At 38.2% G+C, this 27,579-nt stretch overlaps 1 protein-coding gene across 1 annotated transcript in view; it reads left to right on the top strand.

The window, feature by feature from the left end:
- CUBN (cubilin) overlaps nucleotides 1-27,579 on the top strand; it is a 299,579-nt gene that overhangs the window by 73,510 nt on the left and 198,490 nt on the right. The window contains exons 23-27 of the mRNA XM_036760230.1: nucleotides 1,376-1,568; nucleotides 4,519-4,679; nucleotides 10,278-10,459; nucleotides 11,367-11,523; nucleotides 15,207-15,394. Coding sequence (XP_036616125.1) covers nucleotides 1,376-1,568; nucleotides 4,519-4,679; nucleotides 10,278-10,459; nucleotides 11,367-11,523; nucleotides 15,207-15,394 — 881 coding nt within the window. The remainder of the gene's footprint in view (nucleotides 1-1,375; nucleotides 1,569-4,518; nucleotides 4,680-10,277; nucleotides 10,460-11,366; nucleotides 11,524-15,206; nucleotides 15,395-27,579) is intronic.

Genomic DNA, 27,579 nt, shown 5'->3' with positions numbered 1-27,579 from the left:
CTCTGTTCAAAACTTCTCATTGGTTCCCTATTTCTCTTCAAGCAAAACTCAAATTCCTTTTCCTGGCATTCAATTCCTCCCATAATCTGGCAGCACTCCATCTTTTCCAATGTTATTGCATATTACTACTGTCTATGCATTCTAAATTCAGACTTACTCATCTACTCTTTAGCTCCAAAATGCATCACGTAATCAATCTCCTATCATCTGGTTCCTGTGCCTGAAGTGTGTTCCCTTCATTGTTGTATTCTAGCCCATCATTATGGCTCAATTCAAAGCTGCCTCCTCCTGTAAACTTTCCCTGGTTGCCTTGATCAGTAAAAGATTTCCTTTTTGATTCTTTTAACTGATTATCTGATGCATTTTCATGTCATATTGTGCATCGTAGATATCTGTATGCCTCATCCCTGAGAGTAGAATCACGACTTGTCTAAATGTTACATCTTCAGGTGAAAAAAATGCTCTGCCCATAGTAGTTGCTGAATGGTGATGATGATGATGATGATGATGATAACGATGATAACTCATTATGATTCTTGGTTGAGGACTCCACCAATTAACTATACTGGAACTGATAACTGCAATTACCTATCACATTGATCCATAAGAACTTAAAAATGTTTTTGGTGATATTATCACATCAGATTCTCAGTCTATCCAAGCTGTATTGAGTGAAAAGTTTTTGAAATATAAAGACATAGCAGAGGTAATCAGAATCATGAGGGAACATATCATCTCTGTTGTCCTGTTGGCTACTGAGTTGTATTAAAGATACATTCAGTGAAGTTACGTTAGATGAGTTTACATCTTAATAGTTTTATTCAGTTACAAAATATAGTTCTTTTATCTACCTGTGTAATAGTCTTTAGGTCATTTTAAATACAAACGAATAGGATGGTGACTTGTCCCTAGACTAATTCTGTAAAATGATGAAAAGGTGGAATGTAATCATAATAATAATATTAATTAGAATGGTAGCAATAATCATATCAACAACATGGGACAGTGAAAAGAAAGTTGGACTTGAAGTAAGAAAACAGCTGAAGTGGAAACCTGCCTTCTATAATAATTTTATGACCGTGTCATACTTTTCTTAGTTTAAGTTTCCTTATGTGTAAAATGGGGGAGGGGAGAAGGGAGAGGAGAAATACCTGCACTACCTACCTCATAGGGTAGAGGATAAAATAGAGGATAAAATGATGTAATTTACATTTAGCAGTTTCCAAACATTAAAGCTGTTCATAAATATTGATCACTATAATTCATCTTATTTGAATGCATGAATAAATCAGTAAGTAATGAAATGTGTCACTGAGTAATATTTTTGGTGCCATTCTGTTTTTCAGTCCTAGTGACTTCTCTTTTCTTTTCATAGTGTGCTTGGAAGACCATACAAATCAATTTGGCTATTTGTACTCCCCCAACTTCCCCAGTAACTACCCCAACAATGTGGAATGCATTTATACGATCACCGTGGAAAGAGACCATCAGATCGCATTGCACTTCACCAACTTTTCCTTGGAGACTGTTGGAGGTACATCTTGCATTGCAGACTATGTTGAAATCAGGTAAGCATCTTTTCTTTAACTACTCTCTGTTATTTATTTTCAAATGGCAAAATTTGTCTTCTGAGCAGAAGCCCTTACTTAGTGCCTATGTGTAACTCTACAAAGATTATAAGGGTCATTATAAGGTTTGTCCATTAAATTCCAGCATAGCAGAGGGTTTATGAAAACATCATCCGCAGCTAGCAGATTCTTTTGCAGTACTTTCTCCTTGAACTTTTCTGAACTTTCACAAGTTCAGAGATGGACTTGAATTTCATTTGGTGCAGAGTCAATGGATGGACCATTACACTCACATGAAGTTCAGGACATTTTTGAGTACTCACTCCATTTTTGGACATTCCATCCCACCTTCTGTTTCAATAAGAGATTAAAGACAATGGCAATTTGAATGTCAGAGTCGCAAGTAGAGTTTGAGTTCCATCAAAATTAAAACACGCAAATGCAACCTCAGCACAAAGCATGTATTTTTTTTTCCTGTTTTCTCTCTGGAAGTTTCAAGATAAATTGTAAAAAAAAAATACATATTTGATGTTGTCAGCACATTTGCAGGTTTTGATCTCAAGGGAGTGTTTTATACCTTTAGATCTTTATAGACCAATGGCATCTAGTTGGAGTTTGGTTTGAGTCAGGCATCTTCAAATACACAGTGAAACTCCATGCATTTGAATTTATACTTTATCAATAAGTAGTGAAGTGTATCACTGTATCATATTTTTGATACAATTGAGTTTTTCAATTCTGGTGACTTCTTCCTTCTTTTCATAGCATGCTTGGAAGAATACATAGCTCCATTTGGGAAAAGTCTGATGCAGAAAATTCTAAAAGAAATTCAGTTTTACTACTTTCTAGTATAATCATGTTTAAAGAAATAACATGAATTATGCTTCTAAATAAAATGCTAAAATGTATTAAAATGATTACTCGCTATAGGTCTGCAGGAGAGCACAAAAATAAATATCTACCAATTCAGTCCTGAAACATAGAATTATAGGATATAGAGCTGGGAGAGATCTCAGAAGATAATTAAATGTCCAACCCCCTCATTTTGCAGATGAGGAGACCAAGGACTAGGGAGGTGGATTTTTGGCCAAAGTCACGCAGGTAATAAGCATCAGAGGCAGGATTTGGACCCAGGTCTTCTGAGTCCAGAGCTAGGGTTCTTTCCACTGAAGAAAGAAGTTTAGAGTCAGACTACCTACATTCCAATTCTTGTTTTTATATTTACTACCTGGGTAAATTTGGTCAAGACATTGACCAACAGAGGCTCTCTGAGCCTTGCTTCTTTCATTTAGAAAGTGAGGATAATAACATTAATATTACCTACCTCGGGGAGTCATTGAGAAGAAAGCATTTTGGAAAGCATGAAATCTTCTGTAATTGTGTGCTCTCATCACTTACTTTTTATTATTTTATAGCTTAAAAAATATGCTAAGTGTAAACCACACTTAAGGCCCTGTAAATGTCAGTTGAAGGTGTTATTTTCTAATTTATTACTAAAGAAGACTCAAGAGCAATTATGACACATTTCATATTGAGGCACAAGTTAGATTCTTTTAATTCAGTTATCTAGTAATATGTCACTTTTAGTTGTTTCATAAATAAATAAGAGCTTTTTCTTCCAATTCTCTCCCAAACCTAGCTCCAAGATTCTTCATTTTTATTTGTTAAATGTATGGTATTATTCAGTCAACTCTGAAATTGAAAATATACATCCAGATATCAACAACTGAAAAATAACTGATTTATAACTTTTTTGGTCCTGCAAACAATTTTACAAGTTCAACTTCCTCCCTTTTAATTACTTAATATATATTTTTTCCAAATGGATAAACATTGTCATTGTTTTTGCTTATTCCTTGTAGAACAGAGTACTCCCCTATATCTATGCACTGCAACCTGCTTAGCTGTTCCTTTACTGTTGGGTACTTGGGGTATTTCTAGATTTTTTGCTATTACACTTGCTAAATGTTTTGCTTTCAGAGGGTAAAAATGAAGTGCATCATATCAGTTTGAAGCTGGTTATGATTTGAGATAGCGGTGCTGGAACACCAATGTTACCAGCAGCAGCTGTGTAGGTGTAAAACCAACAACACCAGCACACAGGAGGGCTGCTAGCACAGGTTCTTTGATCTGTTTTTCTGAAGGAAAGCAACTTAAAGGGGTTTAAAATCTCACTTTAATTAAACATACATATATCATTCACTTAGTTTAGGGGAAAAAAGTCAGCACCCTGAACTTCAGAGAAAACACAAACAGTAATTATAAGCAGAAATTACATAAACAGAGCAAATAACACAAATCAGTAGACAAGGCTTCTAACTGTCTGTCCGTAGCAATACATACATAGTCACCAGAGAGAGAGAGAAGCACCAACATTTGTGTTTTCAAAGCTGGGGGGCTCCTTAATGGCTACCCAGAATCTCCTCTGGCCAAATCACAGAAACACTCTTCCAGTTAGTGAGCCCCAAAGGAAAATGCTAACCTCAGAGTATATATACACTTCTTCAGGGTCAGAGGGCATCACAACTATGTGACTCAAACTCATGTGACTTAGGCTTTTTTGTGACTTAAGCAGGTCATCAAAAACTCTTGATTCAATCAAAGACTCTTGATTCAAATCAAGGCAAGACTCAATCAAAGGCACTTAATTGCCTTAGTGCTGGGAAGCACTCTAAAACAAAAAACAGCAAAAAGTCCCACTTTGCTTGTCATTACAGGTGCATACTTTCATTTGCTAAATATCATTATTAGTTACTATTTAATAAGTTATTTTAATATTATTAGTTGGGCAGAAGTGCAAATTATGCTTTTATGCTTATATACTAGAGACTTGTGAGAGGACTGATAGAAACAGATTTGTTTGCAACCACAGTCCATAAATCTATATAAAATATTTAAACAGCAGTATTAATAGTCTAACTGAAACGATTATTCTTCTATCTGATTATAGAGATGGAGGCCATGAAAACTCACCGTCTCTGGGAAAATATTGTGGAACAGATAAGCCTCCAATGATAATCTCCCATAGTAACAAATTATGGATAAAATTTAAGAGTGATTTAGTAATATCAGATTCTGGATTCTTGGCCTATTGGGATGCATCATTAACAGGTAAAATGTGAGCAGGCTCTCCTATTGGAAAATTTAATCCAGTTATCTGTTGGGTCCTTGTGTCATGTGTTTGTGTCTTGCCTGCTTCTTCCTGCTACTATGCTACTCCACAGTAGGAGCAAAGAATCTAATGTCCAGATAAATAGAGGGAACTCTCTGGGGGTCAGCAGCTAAGTGAAAAGATGTAGGTCAACATCATTAGTTAATTGAATTTCATCTTTTGACCTTGTGTCTGCCAAATGAATTAATCATTCTTCCTTTCCCCCAGTGAGGATAAATTTTCTGACATCAATGGAAGAAATGATTATCTGCAGATCAGCAGCAAGATGGAATGAGTTGGATAGATTTTATTCTCACAAACAGACATTTTAACACATCAGTTAGCTACGAGGATTAATTTTGTTGCCACCAATAAAAATACTAAAAGCTAGTATTTATCTATAGGGCTTTAAGTTTTGCAAAGTGCTTTAGGTATTTGATCCTCACAACAACTCTGTGAGGTAGGTGCTATTATTATCCCATTTTACAGATGAAGAAATTGAGGCTGACAGGTTAAATGATTTTGTCAGCATCATACAAGTGTCTGAGGTGGGATTTGAATTCAGGTCTTTCTGACTCCAGGTCTAGCACTTTACCTACTTGCTTCATATAAGTATAGAGGGTGAGGAGAATCTTCCAGGGACCTGAAAAGAGTCTGTAATATTTATGCTTCCAGCAATATCATATGATACAGGTTCACATGATACACATTGGTCTACATCCCAGAGTGAAAGGACGGGAGGAATGGCTCCATACTCTTGAAGTTATCATGGGCAATGATGCTCTTTCATTTCTCCTCTAGGATGGGGACCAATGTATATTTTGTGTACCCGTGTCACTTGGTACAGGTAGAAACACAAATACAACAGACTCTTTGCAAATACAACACACTCTTTGCAGGTCCCTGGAAAATTTCTCCTTGTCCTCTGTACTTGCTTGAAGCAAGTGAGTAGAGACAAGACTTGGAATCAGGAAGACCTGAATTCAAACCAGCAGAAGAAAAGCTTCAGGGATGAAATGAGGAGAAAAAAAGGGTGAAGAGGGCGAGGAGAATTCTCTCCTATAGCAGGGGTTTGGAGGGTAGAAAAAAATTCAACTCAACAAATTTATTTATTAAATAATTCAACAGATCTATTAAGCCCCTACTACATACCAGGAATGATATTAAATACTATAGATACAAAGACAAATGAAATGTGACCAACTTATATAAACTCCTTTAAAAATCTCTTGGATCAGAAAAATGGTTAATAGATAAAACTAGCTAAAATTAATTTATTATTATTGATAGATAAAATGGATCTTGACATCGATTGCTATGAGTAACAACAAAGAGATTTACTATCCTAAGCCGTGTTGTGTTTTGAAAATTGTTGGTAGCTTAGGCAAAATTCTAGAACACATTATTAAGACTATATATAGTTTGGGGTGGAGCCAAGATGGCAGCTGGAAAGCAGGGACTAGCATGAGCTCCCCTCTGAGTCCCTCCAAAAACCTATAAAAAATGGCTCTGAACCAATTCTAGAACTGCAGAACCCACAAAATAGCAGAGGGAAGCAGGGCTCCAGCCCAGGACAGCCCAGATGGTCTCTGGGTGAGGTCTATCCTACATGGAGCTGGGAGCGAGCAGAGCAGAGCCCAGTGTGGGCGGCACAGACCAACCAGACAAGGAGTGGGGTGGAGCGTGCCCTAGCACCCTGAATCAGTGAGCTGCAGCAGTTACCAGATTTCTCAACCCACAAACACCAAAGACAACAGAGAAGGTTAGTGGGAAAAGCTGCGGGAGTGGAAGGAGTTCCAGTTCAGCTACCGCCCCGGGGGCAGCCAAGGTGGGGCAGCTACAGAACTACAGCTGCAGTTGCTTCCAGGCCCCAGGCCCACCTGGTGGGAGGAATTAAGTGGCAGATCAGAGCAGGAGTGAAGAACCTGCTGAAGATCTAAGTCCAGTCCGGGTTGGGGGTTCTTGGGGAAGGAGGAGTACTGGTGTGGCAGAGCTGGCACATCCCCCCAAGCTTGGAACATAGTTCTTTTAATTCTACAAGCAGTCATACCCCGCTGAAAAACTCAAGGGTCAAGTTAGTTGGCTGGGAACATGGCCAGGCAGTGAAAATGCACCCAGATTCAGTCTCAGACTTTGGATTCCTTCTTTGGTGACAAAGAGGACCAAAACATACAGCCTAAAGAAGTCAACAAAGTCAAAGAGCCTACACACCAAAAGCCTCCAAGAAAAACATGAACTGGTCCCAGGCCATGGAAGAGCTCAAAAAGGATTTGGAAAAGCAAGTTAGAGAAGTAGAGGAAAAATTGGGACAAGAAATGAGAAGGATGCGAGAAAACTATGAAAAACAAGTCAATGACCTGCTAAAGGAGACCCCAAAAAATACTGAAAAATACACTGAAGAAAACAACACCTTAAAAAATAGACAAACTCAAATGGCAAAAGAGTTCCAAAAAGCCAATGAGGAGAAGAATGCCTTGAAAAGCAGAATTACCCAAATGGAAAAGGAGGTCCAACGGACCACTGAAGAAAATACTACCTTAAAAATTAGATTAGAGCAAGTGGAAGCTAGTGACTTGATGAGAAATCAAGATATTATAAAACAGAACCAAAGGAATGAAAAAATGGAAGACAATGTGAAATATCTCATTGGAAAAACCACTGACCTGGAAAATAGATCCAGGAGAGAGAATTTAAAAATTATTGGACTACCTGAAAGCCATGATCAAAAAAAGAGCCTAGATATCATCTTTTAAGAAATTATCAAGGAGAACTGCCCTGATATTCTAGGGCCACAGGGCAAAATAGAAATTGAAAGAATCCATTGATCGCCTCCTCAAATAGATCCCAAAAAGAAATCTCCTAAGAATATTGTCGCCAAATTCCAGAGCTCCCAGATCAAGGAGAAAATATTGCAAGCAGCCAGAAAGAAACAATTTGAGTATTGTGGAAACCCAATCAGAATAACCCAAGATCTAGCAGCTTCTACATTAAGAGATCAAAGGGCTTGGAATACGAGGCAAAATAGGACTTTCAATAAAATAGAGGACTTTCAAGCTTTCTCAGTGAAAAGACCAGAGCTGAATAGAAAATTTGACTTTCAAACACAAGAATCAAGAGAAGCATGAAAAGGTAATTAAGAAAAAGAACAAGAAAAAGAAATTGCAAGGGACTTACTAAAGTTGAACTGTTTTGTTTACATTCCTACATGGAAAGATGATGTGTATGATTCATGAGATCTCAGTATTAGGGTTGCTGAAGGGAATATGCATATATGTTTATGTGTATATATATATATGTATATATGAGTGTGTATATATGCATATATGTATATATATATATATATATATATATATATATATATATAGAGAGAGAGAGAGAGAGAGAGAGAGAGAGAGAGAGAGAGAGAGACGGCACAGGGTGAGTTGAAGATGAAGGGAAGATATCTAAAAGAAATAAAATAAAATTAAGGGATGAGAGAGGAATATATTGAAAGAGGGAGATAGGGAGAGATAGAATGGGGTAAATTATCTTGCATAAAAGTGGCAAGAAAAAGCAGTTCTGTAGGAAGGGAAGAGAAGTCAGGTGAGGGGGGAATGAGTGAATCTTGCTCTCATCAGATTTGACCTGAGGAGGGAATACCATACATACTCAATTGGGTGTCTTACCCCACAGGGAGAAAGGAGGAAGAAGATAAAAAAAGGGGGGATGATAGAAGAGAGGGCAGATGGAGGTGGAGGTAATCAAAAACAAACACTTTTGAAAGGGGACAGGGTCAAGGGAGAAAATTCAATAAAGGGGGATAGGTTAGGAAGGAGCAAAATATAGTGAGTCTTTCACAACATGAATATTGTAGAAGGGTTATACATAATGATACGCATGTGGCCTATGTTGAATTGCTTGACTTCTTAGGGAGGGTGGGTGGGAAGGGAAGAGGGGAGAGAATTTGGAACTCAAAGTTTTAAAAACAGATGTTCAAAAACAAAAACAAAAAAAAAAAGTTTTTGCATGTAACTAGAAAATAAGATACACAGGCAATGGGGTATAGAAATTTATCTTGCCCTACAAGAAAGGAAGGGAAAAGGGGATGGGAGGGGAGTGGGGTGACAGAAGGGAGGGCTGACTGGGGAACAGTGCAACCAGAATATATGCCATCTTGGAGTGGGGGGAGGGTAGAAATGGGGAGAAAATTTGTAATTCAAACTCTTGTGAAAATCAATGCTGAAAACTAAATATATTAAATTTAAAAAATTTTACAAAAAAGACTATATATAGTTTGTGAGGACTTTAAAAGAGAAGAAGTAATCTTGGCTTCATTAAGAATAGGCCACCTCTAATTAACCTAATTTTCTTTTTTTAGAGGTAAATCAAGGGAATGCTGTAGATAGTTTATGCAGATCTCAGCAAAGCATTTGGGATAGTTTCTCATGTTTCTTCTATCCTTTTGGATAATGAAAAGATATGGGGCAGATGATACTAAAAATAGGTGAATTCCGAGCTCATTGAATTACTAGATTCAAAGAGTGGTCATTACTGAGTTAATATCAAGGTGAAAGATTGTGTCTAGTAAAGTACTCCAGGGATCCTTCCTAGTCCCTGGGATGTTCAACATTTTTATCAATTACTTTGATCAAGGTACAGATGACATTTTTGTCATATTTTACAAACATCATGAAGCCCGGAGGGCTAGCTTACATACTTTATGAGTCAGAAACCCAGAAAATTTCAATGTGTTAGGCTTTAGGGCTGATTGAATAAGATGCGATTTCCAATTCAATGCAATCAACATTTATTAAGTACCTGCTATGTGCCAGGCACTGTGCTAAGGGCTGGGGATATGAGTAATAAAAAATAAGACAGGCCCTCCCCCCAAGGAGCTAATAATCTAATATAACAACACACCAAAGGAGGCAGGAAAGGGGGGAAGGCACAGGGTCACCTGGAAGTTTCTTGTTCCGCAGAGTTGAAACCTGGTCTGCCAGCGGCAGATGCAAAGCAGAGCGAGTTGAGTCCAATTATTTCAGTCAATTAAGGAAGGCATTGGGAGGAGTTTTGTAAAACTTTTATTAGAAATGTTAGAAAGACACCCCAGCAGCTATGACTATCAAAAAAAAATAGGATGGGCTAAAAGTGAGATTCCCTTAGCTGGCGGTGTTCTCATCTGTCATGTTCTTCAGTCCTTTTGCCATCTTGAGAAATGATCACGTGATGTCCAAGTTAAAAGAGACTTCATGGGTAATCTATTCTAATCTGGACCTGACCCCAGTCCCTTTTATCATACCCCTAACAGATGATGACATCATGTGATCATCTCTTTTTTAGACTCTTTTTGTCCTATGACTTTTGTCTTAGAAAAAGCAGGGCATTCCTGACAGAGTTGGGGGTGTCAGATTGTAGACAACCTGGGACCTCTTCAGAGGACTGCATCCATGTGATCAGTAGCCTCCTGTGTCCCTCTCTGTTTGAAAGAGTTATGGTAGAAACCTCTGACCTTGAGAAAAAGATGTACTATTTCCTGAAAAAGAAAGATAAATGCTATTTCCTCTGTTTTTCCCCCATAGGCTGTGGCGGAAATCTGACAACTCCAAGTGGCATCTTCATGTCTCCCAATTATCCAATGCCATACTACCACAGTTCTGAATGCTTTTGGTTGCTCAAGTCCAGCAGAGGCAGTCAGTTTGAACTCACATTTGAAGACTTCCACTTAGAGAGTCATCCAAATTGCAGTTTAGATTATTTGGATGTATGTATTTAATTTCGTTATCTGTCCTTCCTTCTCACTCTAGATCCATAATGTATCTATGTCTTTGATCTTTGAAATTTAGAAAAGTACTCACTTTTCTATGAAGACAAAAAATAATCTCATATTTAATTTAATTGAAATGTAATTAGATATATATAATATGTATATACACACACACACACACACACACACACACATACATATTTACAAAACTGAGACTTTCTAATGAATGAGTATGAATGGGATTCTTACTATACTTTTTCAGTGATTTAAAAGAACCATAGTTTCATGACCTTTCTCTCTACTGGTGGAGGTAACAATCTTTATATCTTAGTAGATGATTTCATGAGTTGCTGTGGCTGAAAAAAAATTCTTCACCTACTGGCCTACTTAATCATAATGAAACCATCCTTTGTGTTTCCACATCTTTTTCTAATCCTCGTTTTCTTCATTCCATTTTAGGCAGTATTTTGCCGCTGTTACTTTTCATATTTTGTTGCTATTAATCCTGAATGATTATCTAGTTCTGTCCTTAATCATTTTATTTGATTTTTTTTCTTTTCAATTTACATTCCTCAGTTTGACCTCAAGTTTGCAAGCTTCCTACTATAGGCATCTACATCCATCTACTCTCAATTTATTGATTTTCAGAATGATATTTTTTTCTCTTCCCCTTTCCCTTTCTCTCCCCTCAGCCCTTTTTTTTCCTCTCCCTCTGCCCTCTCCTTCTCTTTCCCTTCTCCTCCTCCCCTTTCCATTCCTCTGTCTCTTCCCCAAGTTCCCAAGGATCTTGAACCTTCCTTCTTTTTTCTTCCTTGACACTTTCTTATTTGTACCTGTGAACAAATGTTGAAATGAGGCTGTTTGTGTCCAGAGTCTGCCAGCATTGAAAACATTTCTATCTTAGGTCTATGATGGTCTGACTACGGATGCTCATCTCCTGGCCAAGCTTTGTGGAAATGAGATACCACCACTGATTCGATCTAGTGGGGATAGTCTATTCATAAAACTGCGAACAGACGAACAGCAGCAGGGCGGTGGTTTCCTAGCTCAGTATCGTCAGAGTGAGTAACAGTAGTTTGGTGCTAGAGTTGGTGAAGCTCACATACTTGTCCTGAACTGAAATAGAAAGAAGCCATTGAGGGCAATGCCCAGAGTCTGCTTATCCTCTTATTTATGGGATGAAGTGAGATTGGCCTCGTTTAAGAATAAAATACTCATTCATCAAGTTAAATCTCATGAAGTTAAAGAACATTCTGTGCCAGGGTTTTCATATGGCTGGTATAATAGGATTGTATGTACTGGAAAGGACCTTCAAGAGTATCTAGTCCAACTCCCTCATTTTACAAATGGAGAAACTGAGTCCCATAGAGGGTATATTGCACCCAGGATCAAACAGTGACAGGAGTCAAGGATTTGAACCCAGGTCCTCTGTTTACACATCTTCTGGTTTTTTTTTCTACAATGTCATTCTAGAGCTGGTCATCTTGGTAGTTATTTAATTTTTTTTTTGGCTTATGGCTTCAGCTCTGAAGTTCTTTCATTTTATGTTTCATTAAAAACTTAAAGGTTTGAGGATGTCCACAAAACCTTAGTGCTGCTAAAACTGCACTAATACTTTTGGGACAACCTGTATTTTCTAGAGATCTGTATTTTCTCTGGTGTGTATTTTTTTAAAACAAGCACATCTTATCAAGCCACTATTTTTTTTATTTTTTTTTTGTTTTTTTTTAAGCCACTATTTTTTAAAACTACATTATAAACATTTTATCTGTACTTCACACAGTTACTGTAATTATAATAATCATATCCTTGGTCACAGGATCAACACTAAAGGCCATTACCTGGGTGGAATATTTTCTTTTGAGCTTTTAATGTGAATTTTTACCTCTCTGGAGTCATATTTACTGAAGAACCCCCCAATTTAAAAAAAATCTTTGATTCAGGGGATCACTTACATTTTCATGACTGTGTCTTGAAAACTGGATTGAAGGTTTAAAGAAAAATCATTAGGCTTCAGATAATCTGACTCAAAATTCAATGAAAAACTTGAAAGAAAATCCCCCTCCCAGGTTACTAGTCTTCATGGGTTGCTTGCGGCTTTGAAAGAAATGGTCACATTGTTTCTGGCAACTCTGGAAAGTGCAGATCAGACAAGCCAAGGAAATTCAAGTTCGTTTCAAGTTCTCTTCATTTTGATTGAATCACTTAGCCCTTCTATAGAAACCACATTGTCTTTTAAAGGCCTCTAAAGGCTACTAATTTTAAGATGCCATTCATATTGAAAAGAGCTAAAAAATGAATCCTCAGGGCCTACCTCTGGATTTATCTTAATTCTAGAAATATGAAGTAAATTTAAATTCCTGGCTAGCCTGAAAGCCCTTACTTTTGGTGTTCTATACTAACTATACAAAACACAGAGAATAGTCTGAAATGAAATTACTTTTATGCCACCTCAGATCCCTCCAGTGTAAGGAAAATCTTGAGCATCAATTATTTATGCCTTGTACTCCCACTATAATAGCGCTTGCAGAGTATGCTATAGACTAGCGTCATAGACAACAGCTGTATTATGGCAAAATCTTTCTATCATTTCAAGAAAAAGCCTCCTTGGATGGGTGGGTGCTCTGGTCTAGTGAACCTGTATTATTCTAAATTCCAGGTGCTAACAGATTACATTATAAGAGGATTGTCTGTACTTTAACATTAATAAAGTCATCTGGCAGTATGGATTGCTCACTTAGCAGCTAAAACTAATCTTATCTAAAAATGACATTGTAAGTCACCATTATAATAATATTCGGAATGTAAGCTCTTCAGAAAATCTTGGAGTTTTAAAAGTTTTTTTGGTGTTTATTCTTGATAATGTGTGAATTTGCAGACATCACGTTCATATAGCCATAGGGGCTAGAGATACTCGGAGATACTTTTGAACCCTGGGTTTTAGTTGCATGCTGATAAAACTTAATGTTATAGGTGAACAGATAATTTTTCCAATTTTTACACCAGCCTGTGCACAGCTCTTAACTTCAAGGTGAACTGCACTCATTTTGTGGTTGTTTCTCTGGAACTACTGTCTCATCATGTTGCTCATTTACAATCCATTTTTTCCCCTGGCATTTGATTTGTCTCTAATCCCATACATACACCAAATCCTAAGGGCTGAACAGGGAAGAATAGAGATAACCATTCATTTTTGTGTAGGTGATAGTTTCTGGATAGCAAACTCAGGGCATGCCAGCAAGAAAATCTAGTATAATTTGCTATCTGAATTTGAAGATCTTTAGAGGAAAAGGTTTTTATAATATGAAAGGAAGATAAATCCAAGTTCAGTCAATCAGGACACATTTTGTTTGCCTCTTGTGTTCTTTCATGTTTACGCATCGACCAGCTGGGCATACACAAATCGCATACTTAATAGTAATGAACTGGAAATGGTTCATTCACGTAAAACAATAAAATCACAGATTGCAGATTCTTTGGCTGTAAAGCCCTGGCCAAAACAGATTTTAACAGTAATGGTTGAGGGACTACTCAGGAATCACGAGTTTAGAAAAGCTCCAATCCTTTCTCATAATTGGCTGCCATGTCCCTAATTGCCCAGGGTGTCAAAGCCCATCGATGGAGCCCCAGGCACTTATATTAGAAAAGCAGGGTTCTTATGAGAGTGCATTCATTTTCAACAGTGAAAACACTTCATGATCAGTGGTATGCTTGTTCTCCTTATTCTCTTTTACTCTATTTAATTCTGACAATAAAGAGAAGATGGAGAAAGACCCCTTGGACAAATGATATAATATATGTCACTTGGCCAAATCTATGCAACTCAGCAGAACCGGAAACATGTCCTATGCCACTTTCCTATCCATGGTTTTGCTGGAGACTTAATTAGAAAAATTCAGATTCTGGTTCAGAATAGATTGTTTGCTGTTTCCTTGTCTTCCTCTGTGCCTTTCCCTCCCTTTCATTCTTCTGGTATTCAGCTTGATGACTAAAAAGATGAATCATTCCACCATTATTATCAATTTAACACCGACTTTATAGTGTTTGACAAAGTCACATCATGACCTTTAGCTTTTAGCACCACATAGCGTCTTGTGCTTTCAGTGTTTAGACTGGAGGTCAGCATTTCTATTTCTACATAACAATGGTGCTTCATCTAGCGTGTGTGAACATAAAAAAAAATTGGTAACTATTTCATCATAATTAGTTTTCTTTGAAATCCTAAATATTTTGTTTTATGCATTTAAAAATATTATTCTGAGAAGAAGCCCTCATAAACTTTATCAGACTTCTCAAGGGGTCCAGGACACAAAAAAGGTTAGCACTGGAAGCCTCACTTGAGAATGTTCAAGATTGGGGAGCTGAAACTGAGTAATGACTTCATTTCTCCAAGTCAGCAAGTCATGGTGATTCAAGAAGAGGGGTAAGCTTACCCATTCTAATCACCTCCCAATACACTTGAACTTAGAGTATATTTCAATGCGCTTCTTTAATTCTGCAAGAGACTTTAAAAAATATTTGGAACTCATTTAAAGCCAACTCTTCATGTTTTATTCTGACAGGGAATCTTTCTGCTGTAAAAATGCCATGCCAAGTATTTATTAAAAGGCTATAAAATACAGATGTGTCCTTGGGAGGAGAGATCCCATGTACATATCTTGATGTAATTAAGTGAGGTATGAATATCTGAATATATGTTACTAAGAAACACATGGTGCTAGCTATTCATCATTATTTTTTCCAGCTTGCCAGGATGTGGTGATTGCTAATCTTACTTATGGCATCCTAGAAAGTATAAATTATCCAAATCCCTATTTTGCAAATGAGCGTTGCAACTGGACCATCCAAGTAACAGCTGGCAACACAATAAACTATACTTTTTCAGCATTTGAATTGGAATATCATGAAAACTGTGCATTGGAATATTTAGAGGTAAGTAGCTCTAGGTAAGCACCCTAACTCTAAAACATTATGAATCAGAGGTGGGTGGCACGGTGGATAGAGTGCTGGGCCTGGAGGCAGGAAGATCTGAGTTCAAATGTGACCTCAGAATCTTACTAGTTATGTGATCCTGTCTGCCTCAGTTTCCTCAACTGTAAGATGGAGCTGATAATAATAGCACCTACGCCACAGGGTTGTTGAGAAATTCAAATGATATATAATTTGTAAAGTGCTTAGCACGGTATCTGGCACATAGGAGGCATTTAATAAATACTTGTTCACTTCCTTTCTTTCAAAGAATGGACTATGTGGAGCTGAAGGCCATTAAGTTTTTAGAACCCTATAGAGTATCTAGCACATAGTAGGCACTTAATAAATGCTTGTTGATTGATTTTTTTATTGGTGTAGTTGAAGCATCTTCCCTTTTGAAAACAGAATCACATAATTTCAGAGTGGGAGAGACGTCAGTAGCTACCTAATCCAACACAGACTCCCAATAAGAATCCTCACTGTAATATACCCAACAAGGGATCCAATAGCCCTTGCTTAAAGACCTCCAGTAAGGGAGGATCCACTGGCTCCCAAGGAAGTCTGTGGAGAGCATGACTTGTTAGAAAATCAGACTGTGCTTCTTTACAGCCTCTACCCACTGTTATTGCTTCTGTCTTCTGGGGTCACACAAAACAAGTCTTTATTATTCCTTCTTCCACTTTCACAGTCTTTCACACACTTGGAAATAGTGGTCACATTGAGTCCTTTCTTCTCTAGACTCAGTATTTCCCGTTCCTTCTCCTAAGTACTGCTTTGGCTGCATACCATAAATTTTAGTGTGTTGTTTCATTATTATAATTCTCTTTGATGAAATTATTGGTTGTTTCCATGATTTGTTGTTTCAACCCACTCATTGTTTAGGATTAGATTATTTAGTTTCCAATTAATTTTTAATCTGTATTTTGATGGTCCTTTATTAAATGTAATTTTTATTGCATCATGATCTGAAAAGAATGCATTTAGTATTTCTGCCTTTCTGCATTTGATTGTGAGATTTTTATGCCCTAATAGATGGTCAGTTTTTGTGTAGGTGACATGTACTGTGGAGAAAAAGGTATATTCCTGTCTATCCACATTTAATTTTCTTCAGAGGTCTATCATATCTAACTTTTCTAAAATTCTATTCACCTCCTTAACTTTTTTCTTGTTTATTTTGTTGTTAGATTTATCTAGTTCTGTGAGAGGAAAGTTGAGGTACCCCACTATTATAGTTTTATTGTCCATTTCCTCCTGTAACTCATTTAATTTCTCCTTTGGAAATTTGGATGTTATACCATTTGGTGCCTCTGGTACCTTTTAGCAAGATGTAGTTTCCTTCCTTGTCTCTTTTAATTAGATCTATTTTTGCTTTTGCTTTGTCTGAGATCATGATTGCTACCCCTGCTCTTTTCTTATTTCACCTGAGGCATATTTTCTGCTCCAGCCTTTTACTTTTACTCTGTATGTGTCTCTGTTTCAAATCTGTTTCTTATAAACAACATATTGTAGAATTCTGGTTTTTAATCCACTCTGCTATCTGCTTCCATTTTATGGAAGAATTCATCCCATTCACATTCACAGTTATGATTACTAACTGTGTATTTCTCTCCATTCTGTTTTCCCCCTTCTTCATACTTTTTTCTCTCTCTCCTTTCACTCTATCCCTCCCCATCAGTATTCTGCTCATGAGCACTGCCTCCCTCAATCTGCCCTCCCTTCTATCAGACCCCCCCTTTTCTTGTCTCCCTCACCTCCTACTTCCTCATTGGGGGGATAGATTTCTGTACCCCAGTGAGTGTCTATGTTATTACCTCCTTGAGCCAACTCTAATGAGAGTAAGATTCAAACAATGCTCACCCCCACTTTTCCTCACCTCTTCATGTGAAATAATTAACCCTATTCTGCCTCTCCCTTCCCTCTTTTCCCAGTGCAATCCTCTTCTGTTTTTTTATACCATGCCATCAAAGTCAGCTTATACGCACACCCTCTGTGAAAGTATACTTCTTCTAACTGCCCTAAGAGAGATGCATTTCTTAAGAGTTACAAGTATCTTTTTTTCATATAAGGATATAAACTGTTTAACTTTATTGAATTCATTAACATTCATTTAAAAAAATTTTTGAGTGCCAAATTCTCTCCCCTCCTCCAACTCCTCACCACCTTAATTAAGAAGGCAAGCAATAGGATATCAATTATACATGTGAAATAACACAAGACATGTTATAAAAAAAGTTTAAAAATTATTCTTGAATTCGCACCCAGAGTTCATCAGTTCTCTCTCTGGAGGTGGATAGTATTTTTCATCATGAGTCCTTCAGAATTGTCTTGGATCATTGTATTAATTCAAGTAGCAAAGGTCTCATCATTGTTCATCATTTCAACATTGCTGTTAATGGGTGCAGTGATCTCTTGGTTTTGCTCACTTCACTCTGCATCGATTCATATAGGTCATCCCATGTTTCTCTGAAACCATCCTGCTCATCATTTCTTCTGGCACAGTAGCATTCCATCACAATCATGTGCCACAGCTTGTTTAGCCATTCCCCAATTGATAGGCATCACTTGAATTTCCAATTCTTTGCCAGCATAAAAAAAGCTAGTTTAAATATTTTTGTACTACAGGTCCTTTTCCTTTGTCGTTGATCTCTTTGAAATATAGTGTAGTAGTGGTATTGCTGTGTTGAAGGGTATGCATAGTTTTATAGCCCTTTGGGCGCGGTTCCAAATTGCTCCCCAGAATAGCTGGACCAGTTCACAACTTTGCCATTGTGCATTAGTATCCTCTTTTTGCCCTTTCCCCTCAAGCATTTGTCATTTTCCTTTTCTATGGTGTTATCCAATCTGATAAACGTGAAGTGGTATCTCAGAGTTGTTTTTAATTTGCATTTCTCTAATTGATAGTGATTTAGAGCATTTTACCAAGATAGCTTTGATTTTTTCTTCTGAAAACTATCTGTTCATATTATTTATTTATCGTTGGGGAATGGCTCTTTTTTTTTATAAATTTGATTCAGTTCCCTATATATTTGAGAAATGTGGCCTTTGTCAGAGAAATTTGCTATAATTTTCCCTGATTTCCTTCTTTTCTTCTAATTTTGCATACATTGGTTTTGTTTATGCAAAACCCCTTTTAATTTCATGTAATCAAATTTATGCATTTTACTTCTCCTGATCCTTTCTTTCTCTTGTTTGATCATAAACTCTTCCCTTAGCCATAGAACTGACAGGTAAAATTTTCCATGATCCCCTAATTTGCTTATGATATCAAAAATCCTCTTCTCAAGAAGCTTACACTATAATGGGAGAAAGGCACATATACCACCAATAAATGTAACACAAGAGAAAATGAGAGAGTGGGAAGAACTTCAGGCAAAGTGCTTTGGAAAAAGGGACAGAGACATAGATAGAGACAGACATAGACAAAGAAGTACACTTTAACTACCTTGGGCAGAAGTAGTACAAGTGGAAGGAAATCATCAGGAGGCTTATTTGTGGCTCAAGGAAGAGGAAGAGCCAGCCAAAATTGGGACAAGTTGTCTCATAAATTAGTCAGTTTCTCATTACTGGAGAAATTCAAGCCAAGGCTGACTTCATTAAATTAAAAAAAAAAAGTTTTTAAGCACTTGCTATGTGTGAGGCATTATACTAGACATGGGTAACATACAAAGATAAATAATACAAAAGGAGAACTTAATTTAGTAAAGGTGATAGGCAAATAAAGTACTAGGCAGGAGCTGTGAAAAAGTTCTAATGGAAGCCTACAATTGAGTTGGAAGACATGTCAACACAGAAGATGCCAGTCAAATCACTAGGCAGAGAGTAGCACAGGGCATCAGCGAAAACTTAATTGGCCTGATGTCCAACATGGCATTCTTTTGTGGAAGTTGTGTGCTAGCCATACCTCCTCCTTTATCCAATGGGCCAGCATCACACCATGCTAGTTTTCTCCCAGAGGGGAGGATAAAAGTAAACCCAATCATAATCAACCATGCAAATGGTTTTGAAGACTCTTTAGCCTAGCAAAAAGACCATTAGTCACAAAAGCTTGCATTTTCTCCACCTTTAATTACCAGTGCTACTCTTTCCCTTCCCAGTGGTCCTTGATTCCTTCATATGTTGACCTTCGTTTCCATAGACAAAATGATAGCAGTCATATTCAGAGTTTCTGCCACTGACTGAAAGGACAATGTGTTTCCCATATTTGTTCTGAGGATTCGAAGAGTTGAAGCTTTCAACCCTTCATTTCATCTCCTTTCAAGGAAGTGGGAGAAATCTTCAACTGTAGCAGCATTCCAGAGAAATGGAATCATATCCTTTCCCTCCAGCCAGAGGAATCCTTCAGCTTCTAAACTTGCTGTTTTTTAGTCAACAAACTACCCTTCCCCTCCCTGCCTCCCAGATGAGGCCAAGTAGGTAAAGGCCAAGAGCTTCCGTCTTTAACTTCCCTTTTACTTACTTTTCCTCATTCTTAAAGGAGTGTAAGCTGATAAGCCACTGACAGCATCCATCCCTAAATCTTCCCTCTGCTTTCCATGATCAGTAGGCCAGTTTGTTGTTGAGTCATCACTTTGGTGATTTTCTGGGACGGTGAGGCAGCATGGTCCAGAACAGCTCTGCCCTTGAATGTTCACCTGAAGACGTCTTAGAGGGTTGCCTTCTTGTGTTTGTATTTGTCCACCAACAGTGAACATGTGGCAATTCTGCCTATTCTGCACATACATTTACACAATTGCTTCCATGTTTCTCCATTATGTGACTATTTGTCATGGGGATAATTCAAAGACAATGCTGATTCAGATGTACAGTATGCATGGGCATATCATCCTGTGAGCCTTATTCACATCTGTGGCTCCATCAATCTTTACCAGTAAATTAGTTTCTTAAGAAGTCAGATTAATAAAAGTACAAGCTAGTGTTTTACTCTTAGTGTACTAGATGTAGGAAAGAAACCACATTGTAGAAGGAAATATTCATTAATTAGTATTTTCCATGGAAGGTGACCTTTCTGAGCACCTTACCCCTAGAAAGTGATTTAGTCACTTAATGTCTCAAGTATGACTGCCCAACATTTATTTTTAGGATGTCCTTATTAGTACCTTAAAAATAATTTATTAATGGAGAATTACCTTGATAAGAATTACCTTCATAAAAATTGGCAAGATAGGAATGACCTTGAGATTAACTCTCCATAAATAACAAAAGCTAAGGGAAAACCAAAAAAAGAAAAAGAAATTGGAGAGAGGACCAAAATATATTTTTAATTCATGCTGGTGCAAATTAACTGTATTTTGAATAATTACCTTTTAATGGACCAATATTCCTCAGATATTTCTGTGATACTAAAAAAAGACTGTAATAAAATACAGCATAAATATTGTAGGAGGTCAGCTGATCATCCTCCTTTCTGAAATATGATAAAAATCTGAGGCCAAAGAGGAAAATCGCCAAGTAACATCTGCATGTCAGGAACCAACTGATAGCTTCCTCTGGGTGTGTACTTAGCTCTCTCTCCACAGATCCCAAAGGCTGAAGCTTTTCTTCGTAAAGGGAACATGAAGCTGTCTGTGCTTCTAGATGTGAATTATCTGGAGAAAGCAGAAATGAAAATGTGTGAATAGGAGTGGAATTCAGTCACTACTGAAAGACATGGGAGCGGGTACTAACCCTGTGGTCTGTGTTTGAGGCCGAGCTTAGCTTCAGAGAGTCAATGAGCAACTGCCAAGGCCGTCTCCACTTGGTTTTCTTGCTGACCCGTGAGGCCCAGAATCAATGACTAATTGTTTATTTTTAGTTTGGTGTTGCATGTTCTCTGCTTTTTGGCCCCACCCTGCCAGCACATAGTAATGTGACTTTTCCCTTGCCTTTGGGAAAACTGGTGTCTCCGTGAGGGGCTGTGTGGCTAACAAAGTGATGTCAGTAGAAGCATGGACAAACTCGTCAATTTGTCTCTTGGGGGCTGCCCTATTTGAGCCCTCTAGTGGGACCCCTCCAGCCCACATAGGTGCTGTTAGCAGAATAGATTTTACAATTGTTAAATGGGAAAAAAAATGTCTTTTTACTTAAAAACAGACACAATACTCTTAAAAAAACTTGGACAAGATGAAGGGAATTTTTGTAGAAACACCCCAAATGGAATCCCAAATGGTTATCACGGCCTCGTAGCCCTAACATCTATGTATATTGACTTGGAGGTGGAGTGGGGGTGCTGAGAGGCATCTCCTAGAGTGTAAAGTCCAAAGGCCCAGTTCCTCATCCCAGTTCTGCTACTAACAAGATTTCTCCCCTGTGGATCTCAGTTTCCTCATTTATAAAATCAGGAGTTTGGACAAGATGAATGAAGGGATGAACAAATGAATAAAGCATTTATTAAGCACTTACTGTGTGCACAGCACTATTCTGTGCCCCGGAGATACAAATAGAAAAGTAAGGGATGCCCTGCCCTCAGGGAGCTCACCATCTAATAATGAATTACCTCACCCTCAAGGTCCCATTATCTCCCTGTTTTGAAGTGGTTTTAACTTCTGGTAAATCTGTGTTTCTCTCTGCCTTCCAGGTTTTGTCCTCTCCCCCACCCCATTTTGGGAACCAAGCAGCTAAGTTGCAGGAACTCTGAGGGGCCTAAGAGAAAAGAAAAAGGAGGAAGAGGAGGAGGTGGGGGCACTGGAGGCACCAACAGCATGGAATGTAATTAGCTGAGATGTGTTAAGTCCTCCCAGCCTTCTCCTCACTGAGGCAAAGCATACAGTGCCTTCTCCTAGATGATGCTATTTTTAAAAATGTTCCCACAACCTCTCCCCATTCCAGCCCTTGATATGCAAGATTATTAGATTTCATGAGTATAAAAAATGTTGGGCAGGGGAGAGGAATCCCTCCAGTATACTTTGGGGGATTGGCCCTGGACCACGCAAATGACTGTCCTCTCCATAAATAACCAATTTGTCACAGCAGCACATTCCAAATGATGGTGTTCTATTCTGTCTGGTCATTTGGAGGATTCTTTGGTTGTCCTACCTGCTAGGATTGATTTCTGTGAAGCTTTGGAGGGGAATGGTTTCAACCAGAGTATACTCCTTGGTTTAAGTTGCTGGGCCCTATCAGACAACCACTCGTGGTCTTCTCCCCACCCTGGCCCACCTCCTGCTCTAATCAATGCCCCAGAACAATTTTTGTGTATTGCTCCAGGAAACTGTTTTCACTTTAGCCTTTTAGTGGGTCTATTACACTTGTAATTGGCTCTCATTGATGACTGTCTCCATCCCCAAGGCAAAGACATTCTTTTATTATTGAAATTGACTTCTTAACTCCACCAAGAACTCATTGATTCAGTTTCTTGCTCCTTAGATGGATTCTCTGCTTTGAGCCTGAATTTTGTTCCACAAACAGAAGAGGAGATTCTCTACTATGCCTTGATTTCCCCCTAGGGGGATGTGAGATTTATTTAGTTATCCATTATCTGCCAATGGAGGTGGTTTCCTTTAGACTCTTTGTGCCTCAGGAAAGGAACCAAAATGGAATAATTTTCCATTTGCTAGTCAGAGAGGCCAGACTTCCGGTTATATTTCAGTTTTAAATTCATGTATTAATCCAAATATAGGCTGTACTTTCATTCCAGATTTCTTATATAAAACCTGAGTATGGCCTATGCTTAATCAAATCAACCAGGAAGCATTTAAATGATTACTGTGTCAGGCATTGTTCAGAGTGCTAAGGATACAGAGAAAGGCAAAAAAAGTAGCTCTCAAAGGACCCACATTCCGATTGGAAGAGAACATGTCAGTCTATAGATATGTACAAGATACGGATTTAGTAGATGGAAGGTAACCTTAGACGGGGAGACTCGAGCAGTTGGGGGGCAAGATGGGGAACCAGGAAAGGCCTCCAGAAAAAGGTGATGCTTGAGCTGAGTCCTTAGTATCGTAACAGTTTAAAATTTGCTCATTTCCTCAGCAATAGCAGTATCATCACCACCAGCACACATAAACCTGAAACCCTACAGTAATCTGGTCCAATCCCCTCATTGAACAGTTGAAGAAACAGAGACCTAAAGAGGTTAAAAAGAAAAAAAAAGACTTGCTTCCAGTAGAACCAGGACCCAAAGACCAGGTCTTCTGATTGCTTCATCCTGTGCTCTTCCAATGATGCCAACCTGCTTCCCCTTCACATTTCAGTTAGTCTCTTCCTCAGTTGCAAAAAGCCTACTGAAGCTCTGGAGACCACAAATTCTCTCTTTAGAAGGAATAGAATTTTCAAGTGAGTGCAAGTACCAGATGTCAACGTCATTAACCTTCAGAACACCTGGATCTAGGAAGAGGGGTGTACGGAGGGAAAGCAGGGAAGTTTGCACCATTTTTCATGGCTAAGTAGAGAAATGTGAGTGAAGGTAGCATAGCATAAATGGAAAGACGGGCTTCATTAGAATCTGATTTTCCACTGTCACAAATGATGACCATCAGGAAAATGGGAGGCATTTCTTTCTTAAAGTGAATCTCTAGATATTGATCAAACTAATGATTTGACCAATATAAATATTCAGTACATCAAAGAGGACAAAAAAGTGGCTAATTAAAAGTAGATAGATGACACAGTGGATAGTCATCTTCCTGAGTTCAAATCCAGCCTCAGACACTTACTAGCTGTGACCCTGGGCAAGTCACTTAACCTTGTGTGCCTCAGTTTCCTCATCTGTAAAATGAGCTGGAGAAGAAATGGCAAACCACTCCAGTATCTTTGCTGACAAAGCCCCAAATGGAGTCACAAAGAATCAGACATGACTGAAACAACTGGACTAGTGTAAACTCATCCAGGTAGTAAGTGACAGAGCCATGATTCAAACTCACCATCTCCTGCTCCAAATCAGCATTCTTTCTGTTGTACCCTGCTGCTGCCTGGTTGTTGGCTGTTAATCCCAACTGGAAGCACAGAAGCACAGTTTTTACATTTGATGTGGCTCAGGTGTTGCTGAGGCAGAAGCATTGGGAGGCTAGTCTTGGAGAGAAATGAGAATTGAAAGTTAGGGTCCAGATTAATGTGAATAATGAAGCCCCTGAAGTAGTCACAGGCATTCAAATTCCCCCTCTTTGAAGTTATAATTACATAAAATATAGTCATAGGTTCCAGCCCAGTGAAAATATGCAGTGTGAATTCAAATAATGGGACCTCTTCAGGGAATTCATTATCTGCATTAATAGACCAGAGTGACCAACTCTACAGAACTGGAGAGCTGCTCCCAGTTCTCTTCAGTTTTGTGGCTATGTTTTGTTTGCTTTTCTCTGTCTTTTTTAAAAATTTTGTTTTAGTAGTGTATGTATGGCTTGAGTGTTCCCTCTACACATACATATTAGATCAAAATATAGTTAAGGATGGCAGAATTTGGGAAACCCCAAACATTGCCATGTGTTTACTGTTGGTCAAGGCTCAAGCCTGAAGCTGCATCCTCCTAGAAACTGTAGCAACTGGATTTTTTTTCAAACTTGAAAATTCTTAGTGTAAAGTTAGTACTTCATTTGAGCTAAAACATTTTGGAATTTTGAAATGTTCTCTTCCATATTTTCAGGTGCCTCATTTTCTGTTTATTTGCCATTTTAAAATCTCCCCACTTTCCCTGTCTTCCTTTTAATTTGATATGGAGACTTTGCATTTTCGTGTGTCAAAATCATATTTGCTTTTAGAAAAAGAAATAACAGGATTCTCCTAAGTATGTAAGTGTTTTTATCTGGCATTTTGCATAAATAATTTTCAGTATTTAATGAGTGAAGTGTTGGAGTACCATTCCAAAGATGTCGTTTTAGGAGTGTTGCCTACATGCAACAGGTGACCTATATTCAGTCCAATGAAGTATGCTCTCTTAAAGCTACTTTGATAAATTTCCTGTCTGTGAGTTCAATCAGATGCAAATCCTTGTCCCCTTCATGGTTTTAGGTAACCAAAGGTGAAGCCTTGGAGGGGAAACTATGTAATATTTCTTGTTATCTATTCAAATGGAAACAAGCAGCAGAAATGAGATTTTGCAGAGCTCTGACATATCTAGCTTCCTCCTATTTGTCATGGAAAAAGAGAGCCTCTTCATTTCATTTTTAATATGAAGTAAAACATGATTTGAAAAATTATGCAATTTTTATAAATACAAAAAACAGAAACTACAAGAACAGTATTTACTGACAGTATAGCCTAGAACTCAAAACTGAATTTTATTTTAATATCAACCATTGAATCACTAATGTGAACCCTGCAAAATCAGTTAACTTGTGGCTCAGTTTCTCTTCCTGACAATGCAGTGAACAAGACTTTTTCTTCATTTTGACAGGGGTGGCACAAATGCTTGGAACTAGGTCAAATAATCAACTAACAAGCATTTGTTAACCATTTATGGGCCGGGGATTCGAATACAAAAATGAGGCCACTTACTCTGTACTTTTGGAATACATGTATATATACATTTACACACACATATATTTCAAACACAGTGCTTTAAACTCATGGCAGGGCAACTTCTCAAACAAGAACCAACAGCCATAAATACGAGTTTTAAGTCTGTTTTTGGACCTACTGCAATATATTCATAATACTGTTTTCCACCCTTTACTTGGAACTATATTAGATTCATGTCAGCTGAATCTGACTCTTTCATCCATACAAATTGTGGATTCAAATGATTCCTTTGAAATGCTTCTCTAAATCTATAAAAGCTTTGTTCTTTCTTCCTACTCAGCTGTCTCTAGCTCAGATAACATTGATATCTCTTTGGTTTGTTGCACACCTATCAGTACTTTCAGCCTATCTGCACAAATCATGTGTTTGTATACTTCACTTTGCACAATTTCTGTATAGAAGACAGGACTTTATAAGTAGCACAAAAATCCCTTCTACTCCTCACCTGAGCTTGGACATCACCAATGCAAGCTTCTCTGATCCAGGCGGAGGAAGTATATTGGAATCAGTCAATATGGTCAGTGCCAAAAGATTTCCTTCCTCTTCAAGTATCCTAAGAATAAATAGTTGGGCTAATTGAAACACACACCCATACCCCCCCACACCCACACCCCAGTATTTAATAAGAAGTATTATACAAGAGCATGATTGTTCCCATTTTTTGCAGAAACCCTCTTTGAAAATACATCGAAATGTATGAACTGAAAATGCACCGTCATTTTGGGTACATGGAGCCTCACACACGCGCACCTCCCCGCTCCCCTCTCCCTCTCCCCCTGCCCCCAGCATTTTCAGGCTCCATTGTTATAAACATCAGCCCTGGAGGTTCAAAGTAAGGAAACCAAGTCTATAGCCTTTCTCACTTATGCCTAATAGGTTCCTCCATGTTGGCTCAAGGCTAACCTGAACTCCCAATCAAAATTAAGTTGGGTAGTGGATAGAATGTTGGCCCTGGAGTCAGGAAGACCTGAGTATGAATCCTTCCCCAGACGTTCCCCAGCCATGTATTCCTGGGCAAGTCCATCAGCAGCCTTCTGCTTTAGTTTCCTCATCTGTAAAACGGGGATAATAATACCATTTGTACACTCTATCATATATAAATGCTCTGATGATGATGATGATGAAGAGGCTAGCAATAATCTGTCTGACATTTCAGGCCCTCTACAATGTGGAGAAAACAGCCTGGTGGTTTTAGCTTGACGGAGCTAGCAGGCCTGCCCCTAGTCTGGATGAGTCATAGTTGGCAGATCATTAGAATATCCTGTGGTTAACTTTGGGCTCTGAAAGAAGAACCAGCAAGACTGCCCGAGTGTTTGCTATGGCAACCAGTATTTGTATATTTTGAAAAATGACTTGTTTCATTTCTGTGTGGTGAATTTGAGCGGGAACAGCTGGAGGAGGTAACATTTGCCCCTCGGCATGGGGGCAAAAAGATCATTTCTTTTGCTCACTGAAAATTAGGCAGGCTCAAACTAATTTTTTTTTTCAGGAGTGGTGTGGTTTCTGTATTATCCATTGGGAATTATACTGTGTTCATCAGTTGATGACCTTATTAGCATCTATTTTTAAACATTTGCCCAAAGAGGCATGGGATATAGATTTCATTTTCTCCTATTAATTGCTAGTCCTCTTGACCCAGAATCTTGGCATGCTGGGAAAGACTGGAATTGATGGAGTGTCCTCCATCTAATGGGAAGTAACCATGCAGGGAAAGAAGG

Source organism: Trichosurus vulpecula, chromosome 5 (assembly GCF_011100635.1).
Source record: "Trichosurus vulpecula isolate mTriVul1 chromosome 5, mTriVul1.pri, whole genome shotgun sequence".
In the NCBI taxonomy this organism is placed as follows: domain Eukaryota; kingdom Metazoa; phylum Chordata; class Mammalia; order Diprotodontia; family Phalangeridae; genus Trichosurus; species Trichosurus vulpecula.
Note: the sequence above shows the minus strand (reverse complement) of the source record. Positions and strands in the feature narration are given on the sequence as shown.